This window comes from Erythrolamprus reginae, chromosome 5 (genome assembly GCF_031021105.1).
Source record: "Erythrolamprus reginae isolate rEryReg1 chromosome 5, rEryReg1.hap1, whole genome shotgun sequence".
Classification (NCBI taxonomy): domain Eukaryota; kingdom Metazoa; phylum Chordata; class Lepidosauria; order Squamata; family Dipsadidae; genus Erythrolamprus; species Erythrolamprus reginae.
The window spans coordinates 85,573,786-85,587,445 of NC_091954.1; the positions used below are offsets into that span (position 1 = coordinate 85,573,786).

At 39.4% G+C, this 13,660-nt stretch overlaps 1 protein-coding gene across 5 annotated transcripts in view; it reads left to right on the top strand.

Moving 5' to 3' along the window:
• Nucleotides 1-3,957, top strand: part of U2SURP (U2 snRNP associated SURP domain containing) — a 71,427-nt gene extending 67,470 nt beyond the window's left edge. For 3 of the 5 annotated variants that reach the window (XM_070753362.1, XM_070753363.1, XM_070753364.1), the window contains one exon: nt 2,255-3,957. In XM_070753362.1, coding sequence (XP_070609463.1) covers nt 2,255-2,393 — 139 coding nt within the window. In that variant the 3' untranslated portion in view covers nt 2,394-3,957. Of the gene's footprint in view, nt 1-1,039; nt 1,127-2,254 lie in introns of all 5 variants that reach the window. The other 2 variants (XM_070753360.1, XM_070753361.1) reach the window with 1 other exon arrangement.
• The last annotated feature ends 9,703 nt before the right edge of the window (nt 3,958-13,660 follow it).

Sequence of the window (13,660 nt, forward strand, 5' to 3'; positions counted from 1 at the left end):
TCCATGTATAGTGCCAGTGGAGGCTTGGGGGGTTCCGATGAGGAGCTAGCAGGTACCCCAACACTGAGGCATTGGCGACCAGCTAAAAGGCACTTGTTTCTCCGTCGTTCTGGGATTTGAACTGTCTCCCTAAGTAAACATGACAGGCGACAGGGAGTCCTGTGCAAGTTCTATTGCTCCTTCTCAATCCACCTGGACTTTTCCCCATGCTCTCTCTGTCCCACGCTCAGTTGGTTTCCTCCCATGCAACCATCAACAGTTCACCCTTTAACATGATTTGTAGATCTCAAATCTCAGTGTTTGCAGCTGAGGGAAACACCAGGCACTTCCTGGAACAATCTGCTGCTCTTGCCACCCTCCCTCCCCACCTGGCTCCAGATGTCTGCCTGCCCTCCTGGAGCACACCAGTGTGGTTGCATGGAAAGGAAGCGAACTGAGTGTAGGACGGAGAGAGCGTGGGGAAAAGTCCAGGTGGATTGAGAAGGAGAAATAGGTGGGATGTGAGAAAGTGGACAGAAGCATCCGGGCAGAAGGGCTCATTTTTTAAAATGTGCAATGGGGAAACTAGCGCCTTTTATCTCATTGCCAATGCCTCAGGGTAGGGGTGCATGTTAGCGTCTCTCCTGAATCCCTCGATCCTTCATCGGTGCTGCACACAGAACCAAAGACTTCATAGGTGGGCGCGGTGGGATGATGTCATTGGCTGCGGCCAGGGACAGTCCCACACTCTCTACATTCCATACTCAGTTTGTTTCCCTTCCATGCAACACCCTCCTTCTCCCCCCCCCCCCAAAAAAAAGGTTCCAACGATTGCGCGGCACAGTTGATTATCGAAACCTTTTTAAAAACATTTTTTGGCATTTTTAAACTACCGGTTGGGAAGAATGGTAGATAAAAATGCTTTAAAAAGTTTTTTTTTTTAAAGTTGGCCATGCCCACCCAAGTCATATTATCCCCACCAAGCCACTCCCACTAAGCCATGCCCACAGAACCATTGGCAAAAAAAAATTATATTTCACCACTGCTTTCGGCCCCTTAGAGCCTCCGGACTTGAAGAAATCGGCGGGACTTCGCGGAGCTACCGCTCGTCCGCACCGCTTCGCCCCGACGTCAGCTGCCTTCTTCTGTATGTGCATGCTTGTTATTGGGACCCTAAAACAGTTAGTTAACCCAGACTACTAGTATCTGAAAGTTAAATTTAATTTAAAACTGACCCAGTTTTGCTAGGGGTAAAGTTATTTTATTCAATATAGATATTTCTTGGGAATATTGAAATGCATAGTGAATATTTTTGTGGTAGGAAAAGTAGCAAGGAAAAAAAATGTTTGTAAATCTCAGCAACTGTTTTTATTGTATTCTTCCTGGGAGGGGCTAGGCATGACTTGAAGCCTTGCTAGTAATTTACTGATGAAAACATTCATGCTACATGACCTAGAATCCCAGAATGGTAAATTTTATCCATCTGGTGTGATTTGTAGGTATCTTAACCACCAGTAAGAAGATTAGACTGAGATAGTTGAATGAACGAAGCATGTTGTGGGAACATAGAAACTATGAATCTCTGCAGCAGTATGCTATTTAATTTTATAACATACTTAATGCTCATTGAGATAAGAAGAATTCTGTATAACGACACCATCATAATCTTAATTTTTGATGTGATTCATCATTGTATTAAATACAGTTAAAGCATACCTTGCTTGTATTACAGTTGGAAAATAAAAAGCAAAGAAGGATCAGAATCAGATTGCAAACTTGGAGTGAATAAAATATATTAAAAGAATTAGAATGTAAAATTAAAAGAGAAAGCAGTATGCTATGTGCAGAGGTAGTTGAGAGAGTAAGGTGATAAATAAAGATTCTATCATTAAAAACAGTTCTATGATTCAACTCTTAACAAGTGAGCTTGAACATTTGAGAGGGGCATTTTAATAGCTATCCTGGTTCACACGATGTATCTTTAACATGATATTGTTATGCATATTTATTTAAATCAGTCATTGCTAAGTTAAGTAGTACCTTATCAATAGATATTTCTGATAGGATTGCAACCTAAATTAATTTCTGTTGATACATGCAATATAGACATGCTATTTTTAAATTCTACTTTTATGTATTGATGTGTTTTGAAAGACAAATTTGCTTGAAACCCAATTTAGTATAGCATTAGCAATTGTCTCTTTCTGTAAAGCATTAAAAGTATAGATAGAAATTGAACAAGAAAATTACTAACAGTGGTTAGTTTATTTTTTAGGTCACCATCTGGTTCAAGGACACCAAAAAGATCAAGAAGATCACGATCCAGATCACCTAAAAAGTCAGGGAAAAAATCCAGATCTCAATCTCGTTCTCCACACAGATCACACAAGAAGTCAAAGAAGAGTAAACACTGACAAACTCTTAATTTTTACGATGCTGTCACTTACTGGAAATGCGGTTTTGTTTTTGTGCCTGAACAGTCTGTTAAACAAATGAAAAAGCATTCCTTTTTTTGTGTGTGAATGCACGTGTATATTCATGAGTAACTGCATTGGTAGACCTGTCAATGTTTTATATTGTACAAAACCTTCATTGTGGCTATTTCCCAGAATGAGTTTTTGTGTTTAGAATCTTCATCTGAAATGTGTGTAACAGATCTGCTGGCAGTAGTTGTTTTAGAATATTGTGAGTTAGGAGAAACCCTCATAATTGTTTCCCTTGACCCTTTTTTTTTGTAGCTTTGACATTTTGAATTCGATTTGAAATAAAATCTGAAAAGGAAATGTAAAAAAAACACGTGTTTCCTTGTCCCACTCCATTGATTCCCCTTCCCTTTAACTTCCTAACACACACAGGGCTACCAATGCAAACCTCTTAAAACAGACTTTTCCCATCTGTTCAAGTTAGATTGCTCTTCAATTATGTTGGGATCTGCCATAGAAACATTGTTATACAGCAGTGAATCTGAAGAGATGAACTCAGTACAGATTATCTGGTGAAAATCTGGTGGAATGCTTATTCTGGGCTGCACCTGGAATTTCCAATCAGAGTTTACTCTCTAAGCTTAGATTTTAGATGGTTGTTTTTTGCTTCATCCATACTTCCAAAACCAAATGATGATTGTTTGGAGAAGAGGGATTATCACTGTTGCAACTCCTTCCTATTTGTGTGATGCTTTAGATGTTTGAGCAACAAAACACACAGTAAAAAGGGAAAGTAGGTTGTGGCCTCTGAAGATCCATTTCCAAGCTTTCCTTCTTTTCATCGATTCTTTAAACTGTTGAGTAATTTATCATATAACATCCATGATTAGAATAGATTTAAAATCTGAGTTTTTAAATTGGGGAAATTTTAATAAACACTTCTGGTTTTCTGTTGTACAAACTCTTCATGGATGCATTTCTCCCCTGCATCTAAGATGTAAAGAAATTTTTATTTGAACAGTTGTGTCTTTTTTCATAGGAATATTGCCGGATATATTGTTCTTCATAGTATATGAAGAGCTCCGTTGACATCTAGATGAAATAGTGTTGAGAACTCAGTATTAAGTGTATGGGTTTCTTTTCATGAAAGCTATGAAAAGAAAACAGAATATATTTCCTATCCCAACAAATATCTCAAAAAATCAACATAAGAGAAACAAATAATGAATTGTCTTTATAAAATCAGTTTTATTTTGGAGGATGACCTTGTAAATGCATTTTTGTACTGAATTCATTCTTTGGATGTGCAGATTGTTGAAAGAGTAGCAGAATTCAGATTTTTTAACTTGTGTCTTTTTCTAATATAATTGTACTACTTCCCCCTTTTGTGGTCCTTTAGTTTTGGATGTTCTTTTGTTTTAATCTGTTTTTAAATTTTGGCATAACATATCCTTTAAGTCATTTAATTTTTTCCATAAATGAAAATTACAAAGGTTCATTGTTTATTTACTAAAGGAAAGGACAATTGTAATAAACATGCAGAGTTTAAAGGGAACTGGACTCCAGTGAAGCATTATTTATAATTATGTTCATGTATCAATTTATTTATATAAAAGTATCTAGCTATCTTGTAAAAATAGCTATATTTACTATTTTAACATAATAGTTCAGCTTTCAATATGGATCTTTGATTAATGGAAATATCTAAAGTTTACACCTTCATTTCCTTTCTAAATGTCAAAAGAGCTTCTAACAAGCTTCTAGAAATTCTTTTGATTTTTAAAAGTGCAGAATTTATCAGACTATTTAGTTAATCTAGTCAATTCAAGCAACAAATCAACTAAAACTATATATCAATACACAGTACATTCTTTATTCAAGAAATTCAAAATAATACACAACTTTAAAGTGTGGAAATAGTGGAATTACTTTTTTTCAGGTGTTAAACGACATATCATGCTTGGCCTGGATTCTGTCTTCTCAGGTTACTTTAGATTGATGTTCTCTGTGAAAAGAAGGAGGGATATCTCAGCTGACTTTCTGGGGGGATATTCAAGACAGTAATCAAAGTTAAACAAATGAAGACAAGAGAGTTGTTTTTCTTTAACTCTAATTTCTACAGCTTTAGTATTGCCCATTATTTAAAATGCTGGAAAACCTCAAAATACATAATCTGAACTTCAAAGGTCAATAAAATTACTCATTGCAAGTTACAAATGTAAGTTATTGTAAGAGCAAATGAATTTGATTATTTTCGCACTGGCTCTTGGCAGTTATAGTTAAGTTTTTAAAAATAATCTATATGCAAAGTAAAGTTAATTATTTATGGACTATTGAATACTTCAGTTGAGGGAAGGGTAATAGTGGCGGGGATAGCCAAAGAAAAAATTACAAAGAGAAATATCACAAGATTCCTACTGGAAAAAAGGACCTGTTAAAAGAAAGCATTTAGAAGAGGGGAAGAAAAAGTAGGGAAAGTTTAAGTAAAATGGCTGTAGAATTTGTTTTCCATCGCGGATGGAGCCAGCATTCAGGATCCACTCAAAATGATGACTGAGTCTGTTACTTTTTGCCAGATCTGCCCTCCTAAGACCCAGGTTCAACTTGGTCCTCAGACTGAACAGATGTAGCTACGTTTTCTGCCTAAATATTGGCTTTTTTCTATTGACTGCTTGAACATTGGACTTTGAGTCTACTCTCCATCATGAGTTCTTTCTCTGATTTGGAAGACTATTTAAGTGCTCTTCCATCAGGGTCCTTGGCAAGTAGACCCTTGGCTCCTGCTGCGATGCTCATTTGCACTTCCCGATTAAGCATTGACCACTGAGGGATTGCCCTGGTCTGCCTTTGGAGCTGAAGGCTCCCAGAGCTACAGGATGGCTGTAACTGACATTCGGGGAATGACGTGGCACTGGAGGGTCCCAGCCAGGTGCCATTGGCAGGTCATCAGGATGTGCTGACTGTCTTCCTCACTCCGTCTCAGGGGTGCCATGTCACTCGCCAGCCACAGAGAAACTTTTTTAAAAAAAATATTTTTTTATTTACAAGACTATATACAGAAGACATAACAACATATAAACATCAATAGACAATATACAGTAACAATGGAAAATACATTTAAAAGGTTGGGCGGGTGAACGGTAGATCTATGATAATAAGTTGTGCTATAAATATTCTCAATATCCCGATATAGTATAGTTAAATGATTACATTGTATATAAATAAGAGATAGAGTATGAAATAGAAGAAAAATTTTAGATAGATAGGTTTGATTTTAGTATACAGTGTTCCCTCGATTTTCGCGGGTTCGAACTTTGCGAATAGCCTATACCACGGTTTTTCAAAAAATATTAATTAAAAAATACTTTGCAGTTCTTTTCCCATACCACGGTTTTTCCCGCCTGATGACATCATACGTAATCGCCAAACATAATTTTTGCAAATAAATAACAAAAAAAAAAATTGTTAATAAATAATTATGTCTACAAATGTCAGGATCACTAAGTGTCTTATTCAATGGTGAGTACCAGTAATAATGGTGAGTAAATGGTTGTTAAGGGAATGGGAAATGGTAATTTAGGGGTTTAAAGTGTTAAGGGAAGGCTTGTGATGCTGTCCATAGCCAAAAATTGTGTATTTACTTCCGCATCTCTACTTCGCGGAAATTCGACTTTCGCGGGCGGTCTCGGAACGCATCCCCTGTGGAAATCGAGGGAACACTGTATATCTTATTTCAATCGTTTACTAGAATAGAATAAACACCAGACTGTTATTTTTGTATACATACAATAACAATTGTTAATCAATCAGAATTTTTTCTCTTTTTTTCCTCTCTTTTCTAACCAGCAGTAGAAAGAGTCCCAGCAGTTATAAAAGACAGAATCTTCATTATTTCTAAGTTCCATAGTTAGTTTGGTCATTTCTGCGCAGCTTCTAATCTTTTCTAATATTAGTCCATCGTGTGGCATGTCATCATTTTTCCACCATTGTGCGAATGCTAGTCTGGCCGCTGTAGTAATATGTATAACTAGATAAATTTGATTTTTCTTTCTACCCTCCCCCACTTTGCTTTGGCAACTCTGTCAGCAATAGCGTCTTTCCATCTCATTAGGCCTGGGGGTCACTTGAGCTTATGCTCATGTATTTTCCCCCGGAGTTCTTTCTGCTGGATTCCTATTGCCCAGAGAGTGGCATGAGCCTGTCATCGGCTCATGAGGTGCCTGGACCATACAAGGCTTCCCTGGTTGGCACCAGCACCGTGTTGGATTCCCGTCAGCCTGCCAATTTCTGTGACAGTTGTGGCAACCATTGTGGGCTGCTATTCGGGCTTCAAAATAGAAGATGGAGCTGTTTCAAAGGAAAAGCTGTGGGACAAGCGGCAACAAAAAACTGCCACACTCCAGATGAAGAAGAGGCTGGACCCTCAAACAGTGACAAGCCCCTTTTATTTCTAAGGATGCCAAGCCTCAGAGAGGGCAGAGCCTTTCAAGAAGAAGGTCCTGCAGAAGATCTGCACCACTTCTAAGGCCCCAGGGGACAGTACTGCACAATGTCCCCTTCTAGTGATCAGCTGACCCTCGACAATCTTACCCTCACCAGGGGCACTGTGGACATCTGGGGGTCAACTGGTTTTCTCCCACTCCAGTCCAGGAAGTTCCCCACTCCACGGGGTTCCTCCCATGCTTTCTTTGTTGGGGTCCACCTCGACAGGGCCCCCTCTTTCTGTGGACCATGCCACCTTGCAAATGTTAATGGTCTCTGCAGTTCAACATCTTGCCTGCAGTCCTTAGGCAGGTCTTCGTTGGTAGACTCAGAGTGGGCTCTTCTCAGACCTGGGCTCAGTGCCAGGCAACAAAGCCATGACTTATTCCAATGTCTCAAATGAGGACACTGGAGAATCCCTTGGTGTATTTGGACCAAGGCAACTATGAGCTGTCAGAGGACAAAGGTATGCCCCACGACTAACAGGTCTCTAATGCTTCCCCCCTCCCCACGGCTCTTCAAGTCCTTGCTTTACAAGGCTCACTCTGCAGCAGGTTTGGATCCTGTGCCCACTCCCTCGGATACTCAGTAAAAAACTGTAGTTCGCAGAGTTCACACCGGAAGTGGATGTTTTGGCTCCGCAGTTATTTCTGGACGTCAATGATTGGCCTCAGCTTCAGGGCCTATGCTGTCTTTGTTTGACTGTAAGCATTTCAATGTGGGTCTAAAGTTGGCCTCCCTTCACACAGTCCTCCAGTGTAAGCCCCAGTCGTGGCCCTGCATTCACTGACCACCATGCCGGGTGAATTGGAGAAGCTATTGCAGCCTGAAGACAAAATAATTGAACAGGCCCTTATTAAGGCCACCAGATGGCTGCATGGGCGGTGAAGGCATCTTTGCCAGTTTCTTGTTGATTTGGTCATCCAGGAATAGATTCCGGCTTAGAACCGGTTTTCATTCCAGGGAGCAAAGGGGGTGAATGCTCTCCAAGGACTTTGGCCATTAGGCCTTCTATACACTTCCCCCCTGCCCATCCTGCCTCGAGTCAGCCAGAAGGTGTTGGAAGAGCATGTGGAGATGATACTGTTAGCACCTCATCGGCCGATGTGGATCTGAAGGCCGTGTTTCCTTCATGGTGGATTCCAGTGAGCAAGTCCTCACTTATTCAGGGGGCCTTGGTCCACATGGATCCCCAGTGATACAAATTGACCACCTTATGAGCTGCTGCAGTCTGCTGCTCTCAGGTATCTATCCTATAAGGCCACCTTTCTGGTAACTTTACACCGACGCTGGATCTCTGAGCTCTCAGTGCTTTCCATTTGGAAGGACTTGGATATTTTTCATTTAGAGCAGGTTGTTCTCTGGTTAGACCTTTCGTTCATTTCCAAAGTCAATTCTTCTTTTCACAGGGCTCAGGAGGTCATCCTCCCCAATTTTTGCCCGAACCTGGCTCATTTGTTGGGTAAGACTTTGGTACACTCTGGATTTCCGATGGTGCATTGCATCTTTACATAGATCTGACACACCGGTTTGATAAGACCGAGACACTACTGATGACTTTTTTACCACAATCTTTGGGTTAGAAGGTATCTCTACAACCATTGGCTGTTGAATTCGTGGGATGATTGCTAAAGCGTATGAACTCTTTGCTCTGTTGCGACGGGTGGGGACAGCCCATTCTACGCATAGTGTGACATCGGCGGCCTGGGCGATCCAGGCGGCCTTGGTGGAGGTTTGTCAGGTGGCAACCTGGGCTTCGGCTTCTCAGTTTATCTGCCACTACAAAACTGATTTGTTTGCAGTCTTTGGCAGAAGGGTATTGCAGAGGGTCCACAACTAATCTCATTGAATCAGACTTGGATATACCCATGAGGGGGACCTTTGGCTTTGGTATGTCCCATCCTGAATGCTGGCTCCACCTATGATGGAGAAGGGACGTTGGTCTTACCTGATACGCTTTTCTCATCAGGTGGACTGACTTTTCATGGTGGCCTCCACATTTTTGGTGGGTTCAGAAAGGGAAGCCTACCTGTTGTGGACTGTGTCCTGTTGGTAGCCATGTCGGGTCTGCTTCTTTGGTCTTGTCAAACCTGGGTCCTAGGAGGGCGAATCTGCCAAAAAGTAACAGACTTGATCCTCATTCTGAGTGGAGGAGGACAACCCATCTTGAATGCTGGCTCCACCTGATGAGAAGAGGCGTGTCAGATAAGACCAACAGTCCTTCTCATGAAGCGCACAAACCATAAGAGCCTCAGAGGCCTACTACATTTTCCTTTAATTATTCCTGTCTTAGTGACCAAAACAATGACCTGTGAGTTAGTTGTCTTCTGAAAATGTGATAAGTGTTTAGGTCCTAATTGATGCATGTTGGCTTGCCACAAATGTCAGAAACAAGAGACCGCTGTGACAGATTCTAGCAGTAGCAAATGGTTGCATGGTATTTTTATTCTGCCTCATTGATACCTTGCTTGCCTTCCTATCATGAGTTTAAAATAATACTTAGCAAATCTTCTATTCAAGCAGTAGGAGACTGGCTTAACTGCAGTCAATTTCTGCTTACCATATTGTGCTTTTAAACCAGAGTCCTGATCTTTCATATAAGGGTAGCAAGTGTACCTTTAAACAGTCTTTTAAAGGTGTACCTTAAAACTGTCTTTTAAAGGTGACACGTCTTATTTAGCTGCTTTAAAATTCTCTTAATTTATTAATGTAAGTATATGTCAGTGAAACATCAAAGACCAAGAACAGGCTTAAAAACATGACTGTTGAATAAGTGGGGCACCACAGAAGTGGCAAATCCACTTTTTAATACAGTAAATCAAATATGAAGATTGGATGTATGTTGTTAAATATTCAAGGAATTCCATATAACAGTAAATTGGTTATGCATACTTCGAGGTTGTTGGGTGGAGGTGGACATGTTCTTGAAGCAAGGCATAAAGAAACTTGAAATTTGGAATAGATGTAAAAGTTAGTAATATTTGATTGATAGAAGGGACATGCCTGCTGCACACTGCGGGGTGCAGGTGAATTACTGATATAATAAATTACAGCTATCATAATTACTTAAATAGATCATTTCTACTTTATTACTTGCTTCTAATAAAAACTCAAACTATATGGCTAGGCCCCAGGGGCTTCCATAAAGATACGTACATTTTTGAGAGTTTTACCTCCTAACACTAAATTGAGCAGAATATTCCTGTTTTTATTGACCTCCAGACTATTTTGTATTGATCAACTTTGAAACAACAAAAAGCCTCCATAAACTGATATTGTCCCAACTTCTGTCTTTTAAAATTAATAATCATTGTTTTTATCTTATGAATTTTCTTTTGAAATAATGGTGTATGGTAGCATTCAGTTATAACGTTCTGAAAAGGCAGTTTGAGTTAAGATTCCTCCTTTGAGCAATTTTCCTGTTCCAGCCTTTAGAAATAAAAGAGCTAAATTGAAATTTATTGAAACATGATTCACAGTACAATGTTTAAGAATTTGAGGCAAACTCATTTGAATGAGCCTACAGATCTTTCCCCTTAAATTATTAATTTAAAATATATTTGAACATTAATTCCAGGTTCAGCCAATTCTTAGAATGCATTTCTAAGAATCACACAGATGAAACAAAACTTGTAGGAAATATTTCATTTTTACTGGGTTAAGCAAAATTTATTTGCTATTTAGATGGGATTATTTTGGTGAATGCCCTTTTTTGAATTCCTTATAAACTTAATTTTTAAAGTTGCCTCAAGATGTCATCATAGTCACACACATGTCATTGAACTCATAATAGCAAATTTATATCCAAGAGAATAAAAAATTCTCTTAAGTGATTTGGGGCATAATTTTTCACATTACCAACATTAGTGGTATCAGGATAATTAAAAAATGTAGGCAGTTGTGCTGATCTATAGCAATTACCCAATAGATTAAGATCAGTTATGAAAAGCATCAGAATTCTGTTCACAATTTCCCAATATGTCTTAAATTGGTATCACGACCTTCCCTGGGTACTGAGATTTTTACTGTAAAAAGGGTACGAAATCTCAGTATCCTCCCAACAACCTATCCAACTTCAGAATACAGATGGAAAATGTCAAAATAGGATTTGAAGGTGATAAAATTGAAAGAAACATTTAATTATTATCTGTTACTCCGAACAGACATTAAGCAGTAGGTGAAACTAGGAAAAATCATATCAGATACATGTACAATACAAAAGTGATTGGACTCATTTGAGACAATGATGAAACCGCATACAGACAGGAGGTTGAACAACTATCCTTGTGGTGTGACCAGAACAATCTAGAACTGAACACACTCAAAACTGTAGAAATGGTGGTAGACTTTAGGAGAAACCCTCCCTTCCACCTCTCACAATACTAGACAACACAGTATCAATAGTAGAGACCTTCAAATTTCTAGGTTCTATCATATCTCAAGACCTAAAATGGTCACCTAACATCAAAAACATCATCAAAAAAGCACAACAAAGAATGTTCTTTCTGCGCCAGCTCAGGAAGCTCAAGCTGCCCAAGGAGCTGCTGATACAGTTCTACAGAGGAATTATTGAGTCTGTCATCTGCACCTCTATAACTGTCTGGTTTGGTGCTGCAACCCAACAGGACCGACACAGACTTCAGAGGATAATCAGAACCGCAGAAAAAACAATTGCTGCCAACCTGCCTTCCATTGAGGACCTGTATACTGCACGAGTCAAAAAGAGGGCGGGGAAAATATTTACTGACTCCTCACATCCTGGACAAAAACTGTTTCAACTCCTACCCTCAAAACATCACTACAGAGCACGGCACACCAAGACAACTAGATACAAGAACAGTTTTTTCCTGAACGCCATCACTAGTAAACAAATCCCTCAACACTGTCAGACTTTTTTAATAAATCTGCACTTCTATTTCTACTAGTTTTTCTCATCCTTTTCCTCCCACTTAGGACTGTATGACTGTAACTTGTATCCTAAGATTTTTATTATTACTGATTGTTTCTTCATTGCTTATTTGATCCCTGTGACAATCATTTAAGTGATGCATCACATGATTCTTGACAAATGTATCTCTTTCTTTATGTACGCTGAGAGCATATGCACCAAGACAAATTCCTTGTGTGTCCAATCACAACTTGGCCAATAAAAAACTTCTATTCTATAACACCTCATTTAGGTGAATAAGCATTGCAACATTACCTTAAATATATTTAATTTCAGATGTATATCAAAATAGAGAGATTTAGTGGACAGATTTATTAGAACTGGAATTTGGGAATACAATCATATACAATCTATACAATGTATAGATATTCTCAAGTCATCTCTTTTACCAGCTAATTGTCTCAGCATAGTCTCAGATACCACAGGTTTACAAAAGAAATATATTTTGTAATCGCAGTTGACCTTGTCCTTTTCAGAATCATTATGTTGTTCTGATTTCAACCATGTATATAGTTTTTCTGTAACAAGTATAGTTTACATGGAGCATCATCATTATTGTAAGGTATAGGAAATATACTGGCGACATTAAGAAAACAGTAATCTACATGTCAGAAAAAAATGCTTGATCTTACAAAACAATTTTTATTGAACCAAAATAATTTCACATGCAAAATAGAAAGCAAAATATGAGCAAAAATTAAACGTGCTTGACATTAGACTGTCGATACGATTTTTCAGGTTTGTCCCTATATAACATCCAACAGTAATCCGCCTTCATTGAGTCATTCCAAAAACCCTGGTAGTTTTGACATCATCAGGAAGAAGATTCTTCTGTTTCAACCTAGATACAAGAAATTTGGCTTTATCTTTTGACAATGACAGGTCTCTGATGAGATCATTTGATTCATGTTGAGTAAAGCATTCTGGAGGTTCGGCTGCTCCATCAGATACATAGTCATTTTGACTTGAGGTCTCCATGCCTATGCTAGTAGTTTCAGCTCCATATTCTACTTCAATTTCATCCAATCCAGACAACGGTGGTACAGGAACTGGCAAGGTATCATCATGTGGAACTGGCCTAATCGCAGATTCAGGTTCCGGGTAATTATTTGTATTTGTATTTGTATTTATTAGATTTGTATGCCGCCCCTCTCCGAAGACTCGGGCAGCTAACAACAATATAAAAAGACAATGTAAACAAATCTAATATTAAAACAATCTAAAAAACCCCAATTTAAAGAACCACTCGTACATACAAGCATACCATGTATAAATTCTATAAGCCTAGGGGGAAGGGAAATTTCAATTCCCCCATGCCTGACGACAGAGGTGGGTTTTAAGGAGCCTGCGAAAGGCAAGGAGGGTGGGGGCAACTCTGATATCTGGGGGGAGCTGGTTCCAGAGGGTCGGGGCCGCCACAGAGAAGGCTCTTCTTCTGGGTCCCGCCAAACGACATCTTATGTTTATTGCAGAGGTGGGCTGCTATGGTGGAACTGTGACGTGTGCTTGCCTCTGTGGCTCTGAGTGCTAGCTGAGTCCAGCGCAATTACGCTACTGCGCCTGTGCAGATAGCAAAATCGCGCACAGAGACACAGGTGCGCCTGTGTTTCAGCACGTTTTTTGCTTCCCCTGGAACTGTGGAATGTTTTTTGCTTCGGCCAGTGTATTCAATCATCATCTGGCAGCCATGGAAGACCATCTTCTCACTGCCACTAGGAAGATTAGAAGACTGCCATTTTCCATCTATCTGCCATTTGTTGTTTGTGATGATTGCCATTTTATGGAACAACTTGCCCCTGAAGTGAGTATGTCCCCATTCTCACGACTT